The sequence below is a fragment of the Tachysurus fulvidraco genome, chromosome 16 (assembly GCF_022655615.1).
Source record: "Tachysurus fulvidraco isolate hzauxx_2018 chromosome 16, HZAU_PFXX_2.0, whole genome shotgun sequence".
Lineage (NCBI taxonomy): Eukaryota > Metazoa > Chordata > Actinopteri > Siluriformes > Bagridae > Tachysurus > Tachysurus fulvidraco.
In genome coordinates, this window is record NC_062533.1 from 16,248,851 (window position 1) to 16,270,865 (window position 22,015).

Below are 22,015 nucleotides of genomic sequence, written 5' to 3' on the forward strand. Positions count from 1 at the left end.
AGACCTAGAGTATTAATGATTAACCAGAGGGGCCATCATCTCCTTAAAACCTGCTGGTGTTGCTTTTCAGCTGGACTACACCTCCATCCAGGGCCGTCACACCACGCTCTTTACTTTCAGGCCTGATTTAATTATATATACAAATCTGCAAATCTAACAAACATGCTGTGGTTTAGATGAGAAACCTATTTGTTAAAGGATGATTTATTTTACATTACCCTAATGTTAATGTGTGTGTAAGTAACATGGAGAAGAATTCTGAGACATTTCGCTGTACTGTGAAAAAAAAACCCTGCTTACTTCAGCATCAAAGCTAGATACACTAATACTACTGCTACTACTACTACTACTAATAAGCAGAAAATAATACTAATACTACTACGACTCATTTTTTTTTACATTTTGCAATCCAATTTTGTCACAAAAGTGTATCATTTGTCTACATGATCTCCATTTCACTTGGTGTGTAATGAGTATCAGCGTTCCTGTAGAAAAACTTAGAAGAATATTCTAATTTACACCATACTTTTAAAAAATAGGGGTTTCATTTGATTCACCCTAATAATACGCTACATTTATGGCACAATCAAGCCATGATAATAAAATGATAAATAAATGATGTAAAAAATACAATAGAAGAAACGATACACTATATTTGGACCACAGACACTTAATCGTAAACCAAGAGTATTGTAAATGTGCTGTGGGTTTTTTTTTTTTTTTGAGTTTGTGGATTATGTGATTTTGTGTAAATGATGATTGCTGCAAACATAGAACATACTACTGTGATGCAAGAAAAAATTTCAGCCAATAAAGTATCATATCATCATCATATCACTATCAGACCTGAATGATCAAAATTCCCCACAAGCTCCAACATTTAGTGGAAAGCCTTCTCAGAAGTGTGGATCTTATTATAAAAGCAAAATGGGGAATAAATCTGGGATGAGATCATCACATTTTAATGTGATGGTCCATTGCCCACAAGCATTAGGCCATATAGTGTATCATAGTCTGTAAAAATATCTTGAATAAAAAAAATATATATATATATTTGTGTATTTTCCTCATTACGAGATCAATAAATAACAAATTTAAGTCATATCTAAGCATTAATAAAAATTAAAGATCGAGAAATAAACATTTGCAAAACTATCTGCCGGTTGAATAATATAGAAATCATTTCAAGCTTGAATTGAGGAAAAATATTCATACTTTAAATATGCAAGTATAAGGAGTTTATTAATGAAAGAAGATGAAGCTATAAATATAAATTAGTTAAACACTACACACACTTCAAATGTATCTTCAGGTTTATGTGTCCAGATCACACTGTGATTTTAATGTCAAACACGTTCCTTCTTCTTACCCTGAAATTAATTCCTGGCTCAACCACAATACAAGATTAAACAGAGATAAGATAGAAAGTCTTACCAAAGTTCTTTTGGAGTTTCCAAGACTGGAGCAATACAGTAAGAGCAATGCAGGATGCTTGGACTTTCCTGAAGGAGAGGATGGGGTTTCAATAAAAAGTGGTGTAAAAACGTTTAAAACTTTTCTTGCCATGTTAATGCAAAGAGCACAAACATGGGTTTGATGGTTAGCCCGAGTAAACTAGCTGGAGAAAGTGGTGGGGGTAACACAAGCTATTGGAGTTTAAAGGGTAAACACAAACAAACACAAACAAAGCAACATGCTGGTATAACACCTGCTGGCACAGACAATGCATAAACACAGGTATGCAAATGAGTCTTATGTGTCAGGGCAGTAAACTACTGACCATCTTTAGCAGAAATGGATAAACTGATAGGACTCTTTTGTTTACACCCAAACTGGACAGTTGGAGACTGGGTATGTTTTTCTATTCTTAAACTCTCCAGTTTGGGTGAATTTACCTACCTCAGATATTTGTTCTTTTTGTTCTGACAGAAGTGAAACCTGATGAGGTTTTCTGTTGTTGTACCATCTTAATATTTGATGTTTTGTACATTCTGAGATGTTTTTCTGCTCACTATGACTGTAAAAAGTGATTAGATAAATTACTATATCCTTCCTGGCAGCTAAAATCAATCTGGTACATTTTCCTTTGATCTCTTTTTATTAACAAAATTTTCACATATAGAACGGTTCGCACCATTCGGTGTAAACTTTCAAGACTGTTGCGTGTGAAAAACCCAGATCAACAGTTTCTGAAATACTTAGAGATCACAACCAGCCCATGTTGCACCAATTTTCATGACACAGTTAAAGACTTTTACTTTTTTGCCGATATTTGATGTGAACATATTTGATGTGAATATATATATATATATATAGGGATGTGGTAGATCAGTGCTTAAGGTGTTGGGCTACTGATCAGAAGGTCAGGTGTTCGAACATCAGGTCCACCAAGCTGCCACTGCTGGGCCCCTGAGCAAGGCCCTTAACCATCAGTTGCTCAGTTGTAAGTCACTCTAAGGGATAATGGTGTCTTCTAAATGCCGTAAATGTAAATATATGCGTGTGTGTATTCATATAACTGTAAAGGAATGGTGTACTCCTCCGCATGCCATAAATGTATGAAAATATATCCTATTAAACCCAACTACATTTATTTATTCATTTATTCATGATTTACAGTAATTGATAAATTTGAGAATAAACTTTATATAAATCTGTACACTTGAGGAAACTCATTTAAGTTGTGATCTTCATATGTGACACAGATTTTCTGAATTAAAAAACAAAAAAAATGTGTCTATATAATATGAAACATTATATATATATATATATATATAATGAAACATATATATATATATATATATATATATATATATATATATATATATATATATACGTATATATATATATATACGTATATATATATATACGTATATATATATATATATATACGTATATATATATATATATATATATATATATATATATATATATATATATATATATATATATATATATAGAGAGAGAGAGAGAGAGAGAGAGAGAGAGAGAGAGAGATGATTTACACCTGTAATCACTTTTTTGTGATTTGGAGCCACATTAGAGCAAACTAAATTCAATAAAATATTATATTAATTTATTAATATAAATATTTTAGATATTAGATATTTTTATTTCAAAAACTACATAAATTAATAGTTTTTCTTTCTTCTTGCAATATAGGAATTTTCATATAAACAAATCTACGCAGGCATAGAAACCTTCAAGCATTAGATAATTTTTTAATTAATAGTGATTTTTAACTACAAAATGGTTGATTTATCACGTTTAACAGCAATCTTTCGGGAACTTGAACGCAGCAATTATTGCGTCAGCGGTTTCTCGGTAAATCCACTGCACTAAGGTAAAAATCAAGCACGTGCCTGTCGACGTGTGGCTGTTCTGAGGTAAAATAAAAAATTTACTATATTTAATATTTTACACTAAAACCGGGATGTTTCCCGGAATGTGTTGTGTATTTTTATCGATGTGTCCGTGTTAAAATCAAAGAAAGTAGCTAAAAGAGCTCCATTCCGACATAAATTGGCTAGTTTGGCTAGCAAGCCATCGAGACAGTGTTTGTTTGTGCGCGAGACATGACCGTTTGTTTTTTTTGAAGTTAGCATCTCTTGCTAATTTTCTCTTCTCTCTTTAAGACACTGAAATGAAATGAATTCCATTAGATTTAATCTTCAGTCGACATTTTTGATAACCATATTAAATGTTACATTCTCTTAACGTTATGTATATTTTTCTCAATATAGTTAAAACTTGAGGCAAAGCTAGACAAGCTATTTATTTATTTATTTATTTATTTATTTATTTATTTATGTCATGAGGTATCTGTGTTGACGTTTATTTGTGCTTCTGCAGAAGTTATACAATTCTTGTCACGTCCATAACACTGGAATAGCTAAAGATTTCTTTGTTGTTTTTGTTGTATTTGTTATTTTTAGTATTCTGCTATTCTGTTTGAAAAGCCAAATGTTCAGTAAAGTGAATTAAATGATGGCTTAAATAATATATTTTAATTGTTTATCCCCAGGCTGTATTCCAGGGCCCGTATACATGAACATTCTCGGTGTAAATAGTTCCTCCTAATTACAAAGTTCTTAGAAAGGTGGGCTATTCCTATTAAAATGAAGAGAAGGTCCTATTAGTGAAGATCCATTTACTTGAGTTTCTTTAGCAGATGAGAAAATTGCCGAAATGTGAAGAGGGAGAAGAAATGATAGAATTTGTCTGTATGACATTACTTCAATTATTACATTTATAACATACAGATCTTAGCACATCTCTAATATGATTGATCACGAATGAAATCCCTACATGATATAACCTCAAATAGCTTAAAGGTGGAGTGTACGATGTTTGAAATCCAATGTTGACATTTGAAATCACCAAAACAAACACGCCCTTAACCCAAATGGGTCCCACCCCTGTATTGCTAGCCCCGCCCACATATACTTACGCAACCCAGGCAACTAATGGAAAGAAATTTGTCTTTATCATAGCTGAAGGGAAGAACAATTCGGTTCTCTCCAGCGCTGGAAAGCTGATCCTATATTAACACAGGTCTTCCTTCTTTCCTTATTGTAAGCCTTTTTTTGCTTTTCGTTTTTATCCGCAATGTCAATGTTTCAATCGCTTTCGGCTAATGTCATACATGCGCACTGAAATATTGAAAATACACACCCCTTTCTGCTCATTGGCTACATGTTTGTTGTTTGTCAGCCCGACTCAGCTTTCTGAAGCATTTCTCAAACAACGTGCACCCTACCTTTAAGATTGAGACAAAGCCAATGCTTATAATAGACCAGATTTTAAAAAGTTTCTTTTTTATTGGAAAACCAATCACAGTCTTCAATAGAATGTGTCACCTAGTAACAGGTTAAGACCCGCCTCCTCTCTAAGATAAAAGTTGTTGCATTGTCCTTGTTCAGAGTCACTCTGTGATTGGTCCTGAATCACTCTGAAGATAAGATTCATAGTTAAATGTTCCAGATAAATTAGGAGCTCTCTGAGTTCATTCTTAAAATCGTTATGTATATGGGCCCTGAAGTGAAAGAGGAAAAGAGACACACCACTCACTGACATCAGTGGATCATAATTTGCAGGCATGTGGTTTTGTACATGAAGCTTGATCTGATGTGATGATGATAATAATAATAATAATAATAATAATTATTATTATTATTATTATAAGAAGTAAATACTGCAGGGCACTCTGGCTATTGGGACATGGAAGACAGGCACAGAGACGGGAGTAAGGCTAAACAAATCGTACAGTTTATTTTTCTTGGGTGCAGGTGAAATTGGTGTAGCAAAGAAGTGAGAATGTGGTGAGCAAAAGAGAACAAACTTGCTTTTTAGAGTGGGTACAGGGGTCTTGGTTCCAAGCCTATTTAGCAGGAGTTGACCATAGTGCTGAGGGTTGAGAAATTGTGCTCAGAGAGAATTGTGCACCGCTGGCCGAGGTGCTGCTTTGCAGATTTTTTTCCGTTTTCTGAGGGTGAAGAAAACTTGTGAACTTGCGGTGGTGCCACTGACACAGCGCCTCACCTGGCTCTAGTCATCCCCAAAGGGCATAGCATCTAGAGAGGTATGAGAAACCTGCAGTAAGAGGAAGCACTGAATTATTCTGTCGTTGGTGCCCTTCGCCTTGCTCATACATAGCAGGGGTGTGTTGTCCGTAATGAGGGTGAAGCGCTGCCCTGCCAGGTAGTCCCACGTGATCGCCAGGGTTTCTTGTTCCACTGCAGCGTAGTGAGGTCTTGCTGTTGAGCTGGTGTGAAATCGTCTCCTCTTCTTACCAGGGCACACGCTTGTGGATCTGTGTAGAGAAAAGCAAACACAGACACTACAGCTTGAGGAGAAATCCATTTAAAAAAAAAAAAAGGATATCATACAGCTGAGTGTCTGCACGCTTAGCTGGTTTTGCAACTGAAAATTTACTTTGGCAGGACCTTGCAGGTTGCATGAGGGACAAGCAGCATTACCTGGCCCCCAGGGTGGATTTCTCTGGGTGGTGATTGTGCGTCTGCTGTGCACGCTGTGCTTCTTCCAGGTGCTCCTTCAGGGTGGGCTTGATGCTGTCGATTCGTGCATGCTTGTCATGGACGAAATCAATGATGAAGTGTAACGGGAAATGCTGCTCCTCCCGTGCTTCCTAGGCCATGTCCAATAGGCTTCGAGGGCACCGTCCAAACAGGAGTTTAAAAGGGGTGAAGCTGGTGGATGCCTGCAGCATTTCCCAGATGGCGAAGAAGAAATAAGGAAGAAGGAGGTACCAGTTTTGTCCTTCCTTGGCGCTTCCTTCTGCAGCATTCCCTTCAGGGTCTGGTTCAAGCTCTCCACAAGCCCATCAGTATGGGGGTGGTAAACGGACATCCTCAGGTGCTTGATCGGTAAAAGCCGACACAGATCCACCATTAGCTTAAAATGAATGGTGTACCTTAATTTCTGAGGACGTCCTTTGGGATTTTGACTCTGCTGAAGAGTGTGTGGGGCTCCCTGCCAATGATTTTGCGAGATGGCTTGGGGTATAGGGTGCCATAGTCTATAATCACCAGGATGTACTTGTGACCCTGGGCTGACTTTGGTAGCGGCCCTTTGAGATCCATGCCAATCCCCTGGAATGGGACTCTGATGATAGGAAGGGGAACGAGGGGGCGGCGCTGACTTCTGGCGGGGAGTTTTACTGGAATGCGGCTAGTATAGTAATAAGCCTAGGACCTCCGTGTTCATGCCCGGCCCCATGTACCGGTCTCGCAGTGGGGAGGTCTGGAATAACGCCAATGAAGAGTGGCCACTTCCCTGCCTGGCTTTGGATCTTCACCTGTGCGGTTGGGATTGAGTGGGCATCGCCATGGATACACAAGACTGCAAGAGTCTCTTCTGACTTTACTGAGTAGGGGAGTATGGCTGGCTGAGCCAGTGTGATCGTGGTTCCTGAATTCAGGAGTCCGGACCTGCCCTATACCTCTATCTTGAGGCGGGGGAGTTTCGGCTCAGTGTGCGTAGTCTCATCGACCGTTCCAAGGGCGGGGCGGTTCTCAAGTTTCCTCATCTTCCCTACCAGCTCGGGCTCCTGTTTTTGTTGGAACTGGAGGCAGTGGGGGCTGGGCCGGAAGTCTCTTCATGCCTCCCGGTGTATCTCCAGGGTGGCCATGGTGCATTTCTGGATGTTCAAGAAGTCTTTGGAGTTCTCTGTACCTTTCCTACCTTTCGCTCTTCTGCAGCAGTCGCAGGAACCGGTCCATGGCCACCTTCTCCGCGACCTACTTGATGGTACTGATCGTACTGTAGCCATCGCCTGATGATGCGCAGTAGTTTGTCCATCTGCGATCAGGGTTGCTAGTCAGATCATACCGCCATTCATGGGAGGCCAACGACAGCGGACAAGGATCTCTTGTTTTTTTATTATCTCGTAGTCTTCGTTGGCCTCAGGGTCAAGTGCATAATATGCTAGTTGAGCGTCTTCGTTGAGTAGTGGAGCCAAGAGGTCGATCCAGTCCCACTGGTCTGCGGTACGCTCAAATATGTCTTAGAACATGACGCTGAGGTTAGTGAGCCGTCTGAGCTTGAACGCCATGGCCGGGATTGAGGCAAGGGATTGACATGGTGGGTGTGCCCCGTCTGAGTTCCAGTAATTCCTCTGTGGTGCTCTTAACCATTTTTTCCAGCTAATTAATTTAAAAATATTTAGTTTAAATTCTATATATCTCTAACATCTATCCTTTTTATTAATAAATTAATTTGTAAATAGTTTTTAAAACTTACACACACATTATGATGCTTGTTGTGCATCGCCCCACCAGTACTATTAATGTTCTTTCGACATCTTGAATTAATTTTGAATTAAATCTTGTCTTTGTTTTTTTTTAATATCTAGAAATGTGACACTTTTTTCATTTTTTCATTCAATAAAAGAAATAAATTTTCAAAAAATCTCATGCATAAGGGATATTGTACAGGTTTTGTTGTTAATGCCTACAACAATAGAAGCTGGTCTGTTCGAACATAATATACAGAGAGGTGAGAAAGCTGGACAGACTCATGTATTAAAGTGCTACTGCATTATGCTCTTTAGGTAAAGATGAAGTGAGGGCTAAATCCCACTGCAATACTATCAGCAGCATTGCGAGTAATCCTTTGCTACGAAATAAATATGGACACTTTTGAAGATCATGTTATGTGAGTATATTTTGTTATTTTGTAATGATCAACTCTACACTTAAAGGTAGGGTCTTCGAGTATTGAGAAATGCTTCAGAAAAGTCGGGCCATAAAATAAACAAAAAACAAAACAAACGTTTAGCCAATGAGCAGAAATGGGTGGGTCTTGTCAATATGGCCGGAGAGAGTGTTCAGTGCCCATGTGTGACATTAGCAGAAAGCGGGTTTAACATTGACACGGAGGATAAAATACAAAGAAAGAAAGCGAAGAAAGACTTACGATAAGGCAAGAAGCGCTGGAGAGAACTGAAGGAGCAGGAAGTTGGCCACATATTCACAGATTGGAGTTTCCTGAGTCAATAACTCCTGAGCTAAACGCTGTTACAGCACAAATAACACCTCTTTTCTATCGTAGTAATGTAGAGAGGCAGCTACAACCATGTTTTGTGTAGTAACAGCGTTTAGCTCAGGAGTTACTGACTGGGAAACTCCAATCTGTGAATATGCGGCTAACGCCAAGGCGCTTTTTTCCTTCCCGATTTTTGCTTGTTTATATATCTGCAATCATTTTGTTCTTCCCTTCAGTTATGATAAAGACACATTTCTTTCCATTAGTTGCCTGGGTTGTGTATGTGTGGGTGGAGCTATCAATACAGGGGTGGGACCCATTTGGGTTAGGGGCGTGTTTGTTTTTGGTGATTTTATGTCAACATTGGCTTTCAAAAATCGGAGACCCTGCCTTTAATAAGTAATACTGTGTACTGTGAATAGCATATTATTAACCTTCTACTAAAATACAGGGGTGTATAATTTTCCATAGCTCTTAACACAATAGTGTTAACTTTTTTTTTTGTTTTAAAAGCCATGCTTTTTACATTGATCATTATGAAAATGCATATGGCTTGCTGTTTATTTAAGCACTTAATTACTTTTTTTTTTTTAGATTAAGGAAGGATTCAAAGCGTCCCGCTCAATGTGCCCTTTCACCAGTGGACCTAAAATTAACACACACAGAATGTAATCCTGACAATACGTTGGTCTACTTTCAAGGTGAAGATCCTACAATCTGTGAATTGGACTACAACATACTCCAAGCAGAAATTCAGAATGTCTCCAAAACAACCGTATCTCCAGAAGTTGGAGACGTGTGCTTGGTGGAAGATTGTAGTCTTCCACCTTCTATTCGCTGGTACAGAGGAAGACTTCAGAACAAATCAGGAGAATTTTTTAATGTCTTCCTACTGGATCATGGAAATATTATTACCGTTGGTCCCAGCCATTTGTCTGCAATTTCGGATTCTTTACTCATGCTACCACCAAAGATTGTCTGTGGCTACATTGCTAATGTGCTGCCGTTTCAGGAACGCTGGGACCAACCATCAGAGAAATATTTTTCTTCCATGTTAGGCAAACATATCAAAGGATATAACCATGGTCTTCTGCCATACAAGCGTCTTATTCTGGAAGTGCCAGAAATAACCAAAGATTTATTAAGATTGAGATTAGGCAGACATGTGGATACAGACACGTTTCTGCTGCTGGTGGATCTGGAGATAGAAATACCAATTCAACAAAGCTGTGAGTCTGTCCTTGATTTGCTCATCGAAAAGAAAATTGCACAAGAGATTTTTTTTAAATCTTCTAATTTATGTGCCTACGAAAATATTCTTTCGCTTGGTAGCTCCAAGTTAGTTGTTGGACAGGAGGAAAGCGTTAGAATATCTGCTGCTGTAAACCCTTGGTTGTTTTACTGCCAGTTGTCCTCTGCTGCAAAGGACCTTAAAGAGATGTCAGAAAAATTGGCACTTGTTTGTAAGTCGAGGAACGGTGACTTAAGAGACAGGTCAGGTGAAAATATGGGCTTACTTTGTGCCGTCAAAGGCAAAGATGAGAAGTGGCACAGAGGTTTAGTGCAGTGCCTCCCTGTTAACTCCCAGGTTAGAGTAGTATTTGTTGACTATGGGTATTGTGAATCTGTAAATGTTGAAAACATCTTTCAGTTGCCTTCAGATTTTCTTCTGAGTCCAGTCATGGCTTTCCGGTGTTCTCTTTCTTGTTTGGCTGACAAAGACAAAGCCACAGTAAACCAGCAACTAGTACTTCTGAGAAAAGGGTTACGGGGTAAGGAGCTTGTGATTACAATCGATGGATTAAAAAAGGAAAAGAATACCTGTTCAGTCACACTTAGCAACGTTGTTAAACATGCCCCTATTAAAACTGTAGAATGTAAAGAGTTCCCTAAAATGGCAAGCAGTAGTATTCTTGCTAATGTTCACCCATTGAATTACATTCCAAATGAGACAACAAAGGTGGAAATCTCAAAGAATCTTATGGCTTTTAAAGACATAAAAAATAGCTCTGTTTTTGAGGGTTACGTTGAACATGTTCGAAATCCTCATGATTTCTGGATAAGAAGAGCAAAGTCCAACGATCGATTTGAGGCCATGATGAATAAACTGTCCGAACGGTTTAGTAGCTTACAACTGAATGAGGAAATCCTTCCGAACCCAGTGCCTGGTCAGCTTTGTTGTGCCATGTATGAAAAAGACATGCATTACTACAGAGCTCGTGTGTTGGATATTCTTGAATATGGCGCAGAGGTGTTTTTCATTGACTTTGGAAACACAGAAAAGGTGCCAAGCATGTTAATTAAAAAAATTCCCACTGAATTGACTGTGGAGCCAATGTTTGCTCTCAATTGTTCCTTAGCTCATGTTATTCCAGTGGAAGATGTCTGGACATCTGCAGCAACAGACTTCTTCAGGAAAACCACCTTTGAGGAAGCACTCCTTGTTCACGTACTTTACAGAAGGGGCGATGTGTTTGTTGTGGATATGTACAAGAAAAGGTGTGAGAAAAGTGAAAGTATTGCAACACTTTTGACAAGCGCAAATATGGCAGAAACCTGGACATATCGTGCAATAAAAACTCCTGCTACAGCTGTAGATAAAAAGAACAAAACAGGCAAGACCTTTGCAAGAAGAAGACCGTTTGCTGAGAATTATTGTAAACCAACACCACAGGAACACCCTAGCAAGGCGATGAGGCAAGTGATAGCCATGGAAAATCAAGTCCAAACTGAGACACAGAAATGCAGTGCTGTTGAAAATTTCAAAGGCTATAACTTTAATCCAGGAACTGTGATTAGTGTCCAGTGTTCACATGTCATTTCCCCTTCAGAATTTTGGTGCCAGAACATGAAATACAAAAACAACTTGGACAAATTAATGCAAAGACTACAAAGGTTTTACCAGACAAATACCTCTGTGTTGCAGCCCTACAGTGAATGTTGTGCTGTCCAGTTTCAACAGGACAATAAGTGGTACAGAGGGTCCATTCTTGGAGGAGCAGGTCTAAACCTTAAGGTGATTCTAGTTGACTATGGTATGGTTGTGCAAGAAAATCTGCAGCAACTTCGAGCTCTAAATCCAGAGTTCCTTGAGCTTGAAAAACAAGCATTCAGATGTAGTTTGTACAACTTGACTGACCCAATTGGAGGAGATGTGTGGTCTGACGAAGCAAACAATTCGTTAAAGGATTTTACTTCTGGAAATTGTGATCTAAGATGCAAAATCTACTCCCAGGTCTCTGTGGCAAATAAAGGCCTTTGCAATGTGGTTGACTTGTACACACCTCTTCAACAAGCCTCTACGTATCTCATAGGGAAGGGTGTTGCCAAGGAAATACAGCATCCAACCAAGCTACATCCTTCTGTCTATCCATGCTCTTTTGTTTATTCTTCTTTTGACATTAAGATTGGAAGTGAAGAGTTGGTGTTCCCTACTCATGTTGTTAGTCCTTGGGAAATCTATCTCCAGCTGGAGAGAAATACTGAAATTATTGAGCAGCTCATGGACAGGTCTGTGAAGGAAAGTAAAGAGTTAATGAGTCAGAGGCATTCCGGTGAAACTGGCAGTGTTTGCTTGGCCAAATACTTTGAAGATGGCATGTGGTACAGATCATATGTTTGGCCTGCTCATTCCAGTCTACACTTCAATGTATTCTTTGTAGATTATGGAGGCAAGCAGGTTGCTGAAAAAAAGGATGTACTACCCATCCCCATAAAGGCAGCTGATTTGCTTTTGACACCTGTGCAAGCTTTAAGGTGTAGTCTTTTAAATATTTCTGAGGAGGAAAATTTGCCTGAAGTTAATACATGGCTTAAGAAGGCCATTCTCAACAAGGTACTTCGAGCAAAGTTTGTTGCAACAAACTGCAGTGGAGATTTCATTTGTGACCTGTTTGATGGTGACTTTCATATTAATGAGAAAGTGCGAGAACTTTTTGCAATTCATGGCAAAAATGAGCAATCTGTCAGAAATCCTATCAGGGATTGTGTTAAAAAAGCGGAGACTGTATCCTTTGTGGCCAATGAATTCAAGACCAGGCGGAGACCTCATGTGGAATCTGGGGTCAAATCACATTGGACACTAGGCTACATCAAAATCGTACAGCAGTCTCATCAACAGAAGTCAGTCAAAATTAAATCTCCACAAAAATCTCACAGTCTAAATAGTAGTTCTGTAGGAAAAGGCTATGGCAAAAAAAATCACAGTCTAAAACCCAGAAAGGAACTGCAGAAAGAAAAGTGCACCATTTCGAGCACTTCTAAAGTAAAGTCCTCTAAAGTGCTGCCAAAGATTAGTGATCTACCAGCCATCAAAATTGCACCAGGATTCAGTTGCATAGGGTTCATTTCTCACTGTGAAAGTGTTGAAAGCTTCTTTGTCCAAATGGAGAAGGATGAACAAACCATCCTTAAAGTAAGAGAGGAACTAAACAGCAGCCCTTTCACAGAGAGCTTGCAGAGTGTTACCTCAAATGTAAAAATAGGGGATCTGATTGCTGCTAGGTACGACAAAGATTTGGCTTTATATCGAGCTGCTGTCAAAGGTGTAGGAATCGGTGGTTTTATAAAAGTTGAATTTGTTGACTATGGAAATACAGCAATTGTTGACAAGAAGAAAATTCACTCATTAGCAAGCAAGTTTCTGTCTCAGGCGAGATTAAGCACTGCCTGCAAACTTTCGAAACCAAACATTTTAGAGGATTTTAAGGCTTTACTCAGTGACACACATGACAAACCTCTGATGGTAGAGTTTGTACAGAATCTTGGCTGTGTGTGGGAAGTGAATATTCAGGGACTTGATCCTTTGAATGAGTTGAGAAAATCTGATCCTTCTAAAGGAACGGAAGAAAACCTTCCAGATTCAGACCAAGCCGAGCAAAGGGTGTATGCAGCAGTGCATGAAGATGACGCTTCTTTTACAAGTACGTGTGAAAAGACTGCTGAAGCAGAACCAGAAAGCATCAAAAACGGCACCAATGCACTTAAACCTAGAACCATAGAGAGTATAGTGGTTCAAAAGAAAACTTTGGAAAACGTGCAGGCCACAAGAGCTAAAGGCTACATGCATAAATTAAGTACAAGTCAAAAACCTAGCTCCTACAAATGTAAACCTGGTGAAAAACAAGATGTATGTCACAGTGATTTGCCACAGAAGACTGAAACACACAACAGTGTTAAAACAAACAAACTTTCGAATATATCTAACAATTCCTGTAGTTGGACTGATTCAAATAGTCTTAAAACCTCTGTTGAACTGTCAGAGAGAGTAGAAGTTGATGGAAAAGATATCGGTGTAACGAAATGTCAGTCTGCTGAACATCAGCCAGCTTCAGAACATGAGTGCCCTGCAAGCACGGTCATTCCACCAGAGAAGACGATGGACAAAGATGAGATCCGACGCCTGTTTCTTGCACCTATTAAAATGGATCATGAATACTCAGGATTTGCAGCATCAGTCACCACACCTGTTGAGTTTTACATTGTACTTGAGGACCTACTTCTAATCATGAATGCTGTATCAAACGTCCTTGATGATCTACCAGAGGACTTGGCTCCTTTGCCAGAGGCTCATCTGATTTCTGGTACCAGCTGTCTGGTAAAGTCTCCAGAGAAAAAATGGTGTCGAGCAGAGATAATACAATGTGATGACAGGACAATAACCGTTATTCTCGTTGATTATGGGTACTGTGTACATTTGGCATGCCAAGATGTCTGCAAACTTAAAGTGCTTCCTGTAGGGCTTGCTGCATTTCCGAAGATCGCGTATTCTTGCTTTTTAAGAGGAATTAAGCCAGCTGATGGGCTGCAGTGGTCTGACCATGCTGCTATGTTTTTCCAACAGTGCATGTATCAAAAGAATCTTAAGATACATTTCAAAGATTGTGTTTCTGAGGCACAGTGGGCGGTTGATGTCACCTCGTCTAACAGAAACATTGCCAAAGAGTTGGTTGATGCTGGTCATGCTCAATACATAGATCCTGTGCTTGGAATACGGTTTCAGCAAGCTCTAGGCCATAAAAGGGAATCCAAGGTCGAATTTGGAGAGGAAGTCTACAAAGCTATATCTGCCCAGCATGAAGAAACACAATCAGAGATGGAGAGAGTGCCACCGATTTATTTGAAAGAAGTTTCTGTAAACTGTAGTCCAGAAAAAGAGACTGAAGACCTCTTCAGCGAAGACTCTGACAAACATGGATCAGCACAGAAAATGTGTAGGTTACGTCACTGTAAGTATCTTCTTGTATATTATATTATATTATATTATATATTATATTATAAGTGTGGATTATTTACATTGGGCATATACTGAGCATTGAGTGCTTAACATCATTATGGATAAGATTAGCTTTTGGATAATATAAATTTACCTCTGGAAAGCATCTACTTTTCCCTCAGAATCCAAGAGGCTTTACCTTCGGCTTAATTTACACACCACCACTACCACAACCATTCAAGCACAAGTTTGCTGTTGAACTGTGTGAAGGCTTTTCAATGACCATTTGTCTCAATTTTTACTTATTTTTGACAGCCTGACATTTATTGCTGAATGTGTGGTAAATCTCAAGTGCTGACACACCGTTACCATATTTGCTTGGGGGTTTGTTTCTGTAAATATATATTTACCTAGTTCTGTAGTATTGGGCAGTTTAGGATGAAGCACACAGTTTGAAGCCTTTCTCCAGCTCTTACATATCTGGTGAACGTCACAACGGTGATGCTTATTTATCTTCGAGTCCCCTTACAGACACCAACCGTAAAATACTGCCATTGCAAATATAAAACTTAAACCTGAAAAATGGACAGGGTGTGAAGAATAATGTGGAAGTGTTTGCACAATTGGTTTATTTGCATAACTTAGATGTTCATATCTAGTGTCTTAGAGATTTCTGTTAAAAATCATATCCTCATGCTAGTTCATTATGTTAAAATCTGAGAGTACCATCAAGCAAGTGTTTGAAGGGTGCATGGTTCAAACTGGGATGTCATTGTTATCTTAATCTAGGAGGGCACTGCTGTTTTTGGCATTTATCAATTGTATATATATTTAGTAATAGTTGCAAGGTCTGTTGAACAACCTGTAGGCTATCATGGGCAAAGCAACTTCCATGTTCCCTATGTCTATCAAGAAGTAAGGAAGGCATGCATTAAAACTCGCGGCCTTCAAACGAAGACTAATGCCTTTACCACTAATGCCAAACATTTCTATTGGATTGTAATTGTAATAACTCAGGCAGGCAATAATGAAACTTATTAACTAATTATTATTATTATTATTATTATTATTATTATTATTATTATTATTATTAGTCTGTGACCCAGTCAACTGGCCTGAGGATATATTTTTGATAGAAACTGCAAAGGTTTGTGTTGTCACTTAGATTTGAGCAGCTGTAAGCTTTTGATTCCTCTCTAGCCAATATTTTCCCCCTCCTCAAACATGTCATCTTTTCTGAAAACGTACCTGTGTTAGAAAATGTAAAGCTACATCTTAACCTCTGATTCTTAAAGATCATTGATACTGGAGACTCCTCCTTTAAAAGCTAAGAAATGTACAATATACTAATTATATTATATAATATACCAGCACAATGTATACCTATGATTTTAATTATGTCCAAAACATTTACTCCACAGGGGTTTGCAGACTGCAGTGAAGCGGATTCCATGTGATGTTTATGCTGAGAAAATGTTTGGACATTTTATTGCTTGTTTATTTTGATTAAGAATCTAATCCAAAATATCTGGTGAATGTGAACATACTGGTTGTGTTATTTTTAATTTGGCTAAAATATTTTTTTATTTTTTTTACATTTTCTTGGCTGTTTAATAGAAAACAAGTATGCGATTGTTCTTATTGATTGTAATGAATATTTTCATTTGTGTTCTTAAATTTTTTCTTATATTTTTTATGGTTATTGTTCTTAACTCCCCTTTATTTTGAATTATTGTCTTCAGGAGTTCAGAAGATTATTACACTATTGTTCTTTAAACTGACAAACAAAAAAAAACTTTATTATGCCTGTTTATGAACAAGTTTAGATTAATATAATGTAAAATAATGTTGATGTTTGTCCTTGGAATAAAGCACAAGCAGAAAATGTCGGAGAAATGTCCTATCAATTGGTTCGATGGATCGATTGTTAATTGTTTAAATTAATACACATGATAAAAAAATCCAGTCAACAAAACTCCAGAAACAGGAAAAAAGGAAAGATGAAACCAGAAAGAGAAAAGGACACCAGAAAGATAGGAGACTGACTAAAAATAAAAGGGAAAATGCAGAAAGTAGATAAATAGAAATAATTGCATTAAATCACATTAAAATAGTATAAATGATTAAAAGAAGGGGAAAGTGAGAATAACCTACATAGAGATTACCTGTAAATGTGTACACAATTTCTTCTATACTGCATATGACATCCTGTTACACTGTGGAGATTATGCCACTAAAACAAATTTCTCGAATGTGTAAACATGCCTGGCAATAAAGCTGATTCTGTTTCTAATTCTACTGTACGGTGAACTGGCATAAAGTTATTGTCAGAAGTGGGATTCGAACCCACGCCTCCAGGGGAGACTGCGACCTGAACGCAGCGCCTTAGACCGCTCGGCCATCCTGACATGACGTATGTACAACACACTACTTATACTTAAACAATTAATAACAAATTCTAAACGGAATTTGGAAATCGGAAATCGAATTTTAAATAGAACGATACTAGTGAATTAGAATGTTTTCGTTATTTTTTTTTTGATACGGATGGTTTTAAGTTGTCTGTGACCATAAGAAAGAAAGGATAAAGGAAAAAAGATTAGGAAAAATCAAATGGGGAAACATGAGTCACGTGTCTGCTCGTCATGTGACTCTCACTGTTAGCATAGGCAGTTCCTGGTCCGGCTAGTCACACACACACACACACAGACACAGACAGTTACAGTGCTGTATCATGTCGGAGAGCGCGTATTAAAGAGTTTTATTCTCGGGAACAGTACCGGATTCAGTATGAGTGCTGGAGGTCACCAGACCCTCCTGCTGCTGCTTCTCTCCACACTGCAGTGGGGTTTGTTTGGGACACAGAGCTCCAGCTCCTGGTACCAGGATCTGTGCAGGTAACCCAAGAGCTGTTAGCAGATTAGCATGCTAGCAGGTGTTAGCACTGAAAGCTGTACACTGTTAAGAGGTTAAAATGTTTTCTTCCTGTCACTCACTGTTTATTTATTTATAATAAATATATATATATGTATATAGATGTAATGTAAAAGCAATCGGTTAATGTCACCACACGTGGTTTATAGACACAGCTAACACTTTAGATGTTTATGGTTAACAATATTTCATGTTTACTTCTACACACTACATGTACAATCAAGGCAGCTGGAATAAATCAGCCCTTTCAAGCATTAAAAGGGTTTTTTTTATTATTTTTTTTAATCCACATCCTATTATCTGTAAACTCTGTTGCAGTAGTAAAGTGAGTCGACTCTGAACCGATTAATTTGCAGGAATTTAACAAACATGGCATTTATTTGGGGGGAGGTGTTTTTTTTTAATGTAGATGGGATCTCACTGTGTTTAAAGACAAATACAATAAAAATGACGAACATGGCAAAATAAATTCAAGATTTCTTGCAGTGAGAATGTGAGTCGACTCTGAACCGACTCGTTTGCAGGAATTTAACAAACATGGCATTTATTTTAGGGGTGTGTTTTTTTTTTTTGTTTTTTTTTATGTAGATAGGATCTCACTGTGTTTAAAGACAAATTAAATAAAAGTGACAAACCTGCCAAAATAAACTCAAGATTTTATGTAGAGCTCTCTTGAAGTGAGTCGACTCTGAATGAATTCATATATATATATATATATATAAAAGAATTACGCTTGGACTGATTTTCTTTCCAGCTCAGACTGCAGCATCAGCCAATCAGTGACAGTGACAGGCCCCCTTTTTTATCTTAACTTATATACTACAGTAAAACAATGTCCTCCCCTTCCTCCTCCCCCCTTTTCTTTTTCAAGTTACCTTTTAAAACTCATCAATCAAATCCTCCATTCAGAATGGAGGGGACGAAAACTTTTGCACCATTAGTAGCTTATATGTTGTAAATGCTACCGATTATTGTTTTGTTATGTAAAATTAAAACATGTATACCTTTTTTTTATTATTGTTATTTGCATAGTTATAATTGGGAGACTGTGGACCAGGACAGCAATGTAAAATACACCCTGAAGCTTTGTTCTTCTTCTCCGGACACGGCCTGCGGACCGAACGCTGCTGTTTGTGCCAAAAATCTAACCAGCGGAAAGAGCCAGTCAGTGGGTAAGTTGGAAGTTTCTCAAGAAAGCTACATGAAAGGTGACGTCTATGATGCTTTGGAGGAAAAATACAACAAAATCAGACCACACCGCAGAGTGGAATAGTTTGTTTGTGTTCTCAGTAAACTCGGTTGAGGTGGGAAAGTGAGTCGACTCTGAATCGACTCATCTTCAGGAATTTATCAAACATGGCAAATATTTTGGTGTGGGTTTTTTTTTAATGTAGATGGGATCTCACCGTGTTTAGACAAATAAAATAAAAGTGACTCACATGGCAAAATAAACTCAAGACTTGCAGTAAGAAAGTGAGTCGACTCTGAATCAGGTGCAGAAATTTAATCAAATGTGTCATGTGTTTTTATATACATAGATGTAAAGCAGCTAAAATAAAACGAGAGAAAGAAAGACAATGTATTCAGTAAAATACATTTGTTAGTGAGCATTATTACTGTTAGGAAACGAGTCAAATCGAAATCGATTCGGCTGCAGGAAATGCATCAAACAGGCCATGCGTTATTTACATAGATGTGACCTGCTGAATCAGGCCGTCGTGTATAAAGACAGCTACAACATAAAAAATAGATGAAGACAAATTGGTATTTGTTTCAAATTAAATTAGGTAGCGACGTCTACTGCGGTGTGAACGTCAGTCGACTCTGAATCAACTCAGCAGCAGAAAGTGAATCGAACCTGGCTCAACACATGCATGAAAGTAAAATCAATAGTACAGGAAGGGTGAAAGAAGAAGGAACTTGACGTGTAAAAGATGGTGTATGTAATGTGAAAGAAAGAAGTGAAGGGTTAAAGTGTGAAAGAGAGTTCGATTCACTTCCTGCATCGAATTGTTTGTTTTTGTTCTCACACGAAATGTGGAACTTTATACACGCATGAGCTTCTTCTGGTTGGTTTGTTATAATAATTCAAATATGTCATAAAGTCTAGTGTATAGTGACATAATTTATACAACTGTGAATAGACTCATCTGGGAAGAATGTCCTTGATCATCAAGTGAGAATGTAATTACTTCATCATCAGGCCTAAAAGATGAAGTCATTATCTGATGTAACTCTGTGTGCCGTTTGGGCTTTTTCACCGTCTTTAGCCTTAACGTGAAGTCGGATCATAACGGTGTCCTTTAGAGCTTTGAAACTAAGGTGTGTTTTAATTATCCTCATTCAGAGTCAGCTGATCTCTGTATGGTGTGTGTGTGGGTGTGGGTGTGTGTGTCTCAGTGTTGATGGGATCACTGTGCTGTTGTTAGTTTAACAGTAAGTAGGTCACGGTCATGGCGAAGCAGTGTGTTTATCAGGAGCACTTCCTGTTCCTCAGACTCAGCTCTGGAGCTGTGAAGTTGTTCCTGTGTGAAAGTTCTGCTGCTGTAGTGAAGCCTTTTATCAGGATCAAGCCGGTGTACGTTAAAGAGAGTCACGTTCTCATGCCATGTTCCCCTATCAGACTTAACGCCGTCACCCCCGAGCTCTCTGAGCCTGAGCAGGAACGTTATAGACCTCTAAAAGACCTCCAGATCATCATCGCTCCTGCCAGATGTTTGTTTTTGTATGGTGTTTGATGTTCAGGTCAGAGCTCTGGTTCTCAGTCAAGCTGTAAATCACAGATACGGTCTCAGTTTTACTGTAGTACAGTGGAGTAGTAGATGTAGCTTGCTTTCTTTCTTGCTTGCTTGCTTTTTTTTCTTTTGCTGCCTTTCTTTCTTTCTTTCTTTCTTTCTTTCTCTCTTTCTTTTTTTCTTTCTTTCTTTCTTTCTTTCTTTCTTTCTTTCTTTCTTTCTTTCTTTCTTTCTTTCTTTCTTTCTTTCTTTCTTTTGCTGCCTTTCTTTCTTTCTTTCGCTGCCTTTCTTTCTTTGTTTCTTTCTTTCGCTACCTTTCTTTGTTTCTTTCTTTCTTTCTTTTTCTCTTTCTTTTCTTTTTTTTTCTTTCGCTGCCTTTCTTTACTTCGCTTTCTTTCTTTTTCTTTCTTTCTTTCTTTCTTTCTTTCTTTCTTTCTTTCTTTCTTTCTTTCTTTCTTTCTGACTTTCTGCGTGTGTGCGTATTTCCGCGAGTGCGTGCCTGCGTTGGAGCTAATGGCTCATATTAAACATCTCTCATACAGATCGGTTTTGCACTTGATGGCTAATTTATCATCAGTTATGTCATTAGCACAGTATCGCGTTAGGACTACGGCCCTGTTTTACTCACAATCTAGTCAGCGTCTTGGTGCGGCTGGATGGATGAAGTCTGAAAAGATGTGTGTGTGTGTGTGTGGGGGGGGGGGGGTCTGCTCTTACTTGCCCTCATCTGCCATCTTCACAGCGAGTCAGCATTTATATGGCTAAAACTGTCTCCTACTTGCTCAGCCTCCTCCATGAAGCCGGAGTAGGGTCTCATCTCTGTAGAGTTCACACTGTCCTCATGTCCTCATTGCTTTACAGAGGACAGAAAAGATGAGATGGGGGGGGGGGGGTTTGTTTGTTGTTGTATAAGTGATGATTTGAATTCTTGGTTGCGTATCACCGACTTAAGGACGTTTTCTTTTTGGTCAGGCGATATCTCCTTGCTGACGTCCTCCAGCTCAGTGCTCACCTTTAACAGCACTCAGACGTGCCGAGGCGAGAGCAGCAAAGTGCAAAGCAGCATCAGTTTCCAGTGTGGGAAAACAATGGTAAGGTTCAATAACACAAAAGCTGCTCATACAGACAGACACAACGGGGGTGGGTGGGGTGGGGGGTTATGTGTTTGTGTGTGTTTCATTTTTACCACCTGGTAAAACTGACTAACGCATTCAGCTGCCCAGGGAAGAATAGTTTGATTTAAAGCGAAACCTCCGAGCAAGCAAATGAATTATTTCCCGCACATGGTACCAGAGGTGGGTCACAAGCCTCTCAGCTGCGCCGCAGTTCAGATTTATTACACAGATAACCGTCTTTCGGATTACTCATTTAGGTACAAGTGGGTGTGAAGAAGTGAACGGAAATGCGGTGAGACGTTGCACACCTCGATTTCGGTCAGCAATTTAAACAAAAGAATTCTGCTTCTATTCTGTGTTCGGCGCACCGGATTCTGAGGGTCCAAGAAAAATGTCGACCATATTAGGGCCCGGTGCTGTGGACACTCTAGCGCCATCATTGGGTCAGATTTGGGCCTAATATTGAAGTACATTTCAGTTTTATCCTAATGGTGCTCCAATGTATCTGATTG

General features: G+C 38.7%; 3 protein-coding genes and 1 non-coding gene across 5 annotated transcripts in view; 2 read left to right on the top strand and 2 right to left on the bottom strand.

Moving 5' to 3' along the window:
• Window positions 1–17,036, bottom strand: part of rfx6 (regulatory factor X, 6) — a 32,302-nt gene extending 15,266 nt beyond the window's left edge. The window contains exons 1-2 of one of the 2 annotated variants that reach the window (XM_047801411.1): window positions 16,885–17,036; window positions 1,435–1,502 (exon numbers count right to left, since the gene is read on the bottom strand). The gene's annotated coding sequence lies outside the window, so the exon portion shown is untranslated. The remainder of the gene's footprint in view (window positions 1–1,434; window positions 1,503–16,884) is intronic. The other variant, XM_027155443.2, reaches the window with a different exon arrangement.
• Window positions 3,259–16,604, top strand: tdrd15 (tudor domain containing 15). The gene is made up of 4 exons (XM_027155442.2): window positions 3,259–3,386; window positions 8,072–8,175; window positions 9,100–14,732; window positions 16,141–16,604. Exons 2-4 carry the CDS (start codon window positions 8,150–8,152, stop codon window positions 16,158–16,160), a joined length of 5,679 nt encoding a protein of 1,892 aa, XP_027011243.2. The 5' UTR covers window positions 3,259–3,386; window positions 8,072–8,149; the 3' UTR covers window positions 16,161–16,604.
• Window positions 17,037–17,044: 8 nt separating the features above from the next.
• On the bottom strand, window positions 17,045–17,127 carry trnal-cag. Its single transcript has one exon. It is a non-coding gene; the product is annotated as a tRNA-Leu (tRNA).
• A 26-nt stretch (window positions 17,128–17,153) lies between these two features.
• Window positions 17,154–22,015, top strand: part of igf2r (insulin-like growth factor 2 receptor) — a 57,625-nt gene continuing 52,763 nt past the window's right edge. The window contains exons 1-3 of the mRNA XM_027155441.2: window positions 17,154–17,616; window positions 18,686–18,825; window positions 21,361–21,479. Coding sequence (XP_027011242.2) covers window positions 17,510–17,616; window positions 18,686–18,825; window positions 21,361–21,479 — 366 coding nt within the window. The 5' untranslated portion in view covers window positions 17,154–17,509. The remainder of the gene's footprint in view (window positions 17,617–18,685; window positions 18,826–21,360; window positions 21,480–22,015) is intronic.

Coding starts and splice junctions, on each gene's coding strand:
- tdrd15 (XM_027155442.2), top strand. CDS start 8,150: ATGGACACTTTTGAAGATCATGTTAT. Junction 8,176..9,099: donor ACTTTTGAAGATCATGTTAT/GTGAGTATATTT, acceptor TTTTTTTTTTAG/ATTAAGGAAGGATTCAAAGC. Junction 14,733..16,140: donor AATGTGTAGGTTACGTCACT/GTAAGTATCTTC, acceptor TTTACTCCACAG/GGGTTTGCAGACTGCAGTGA.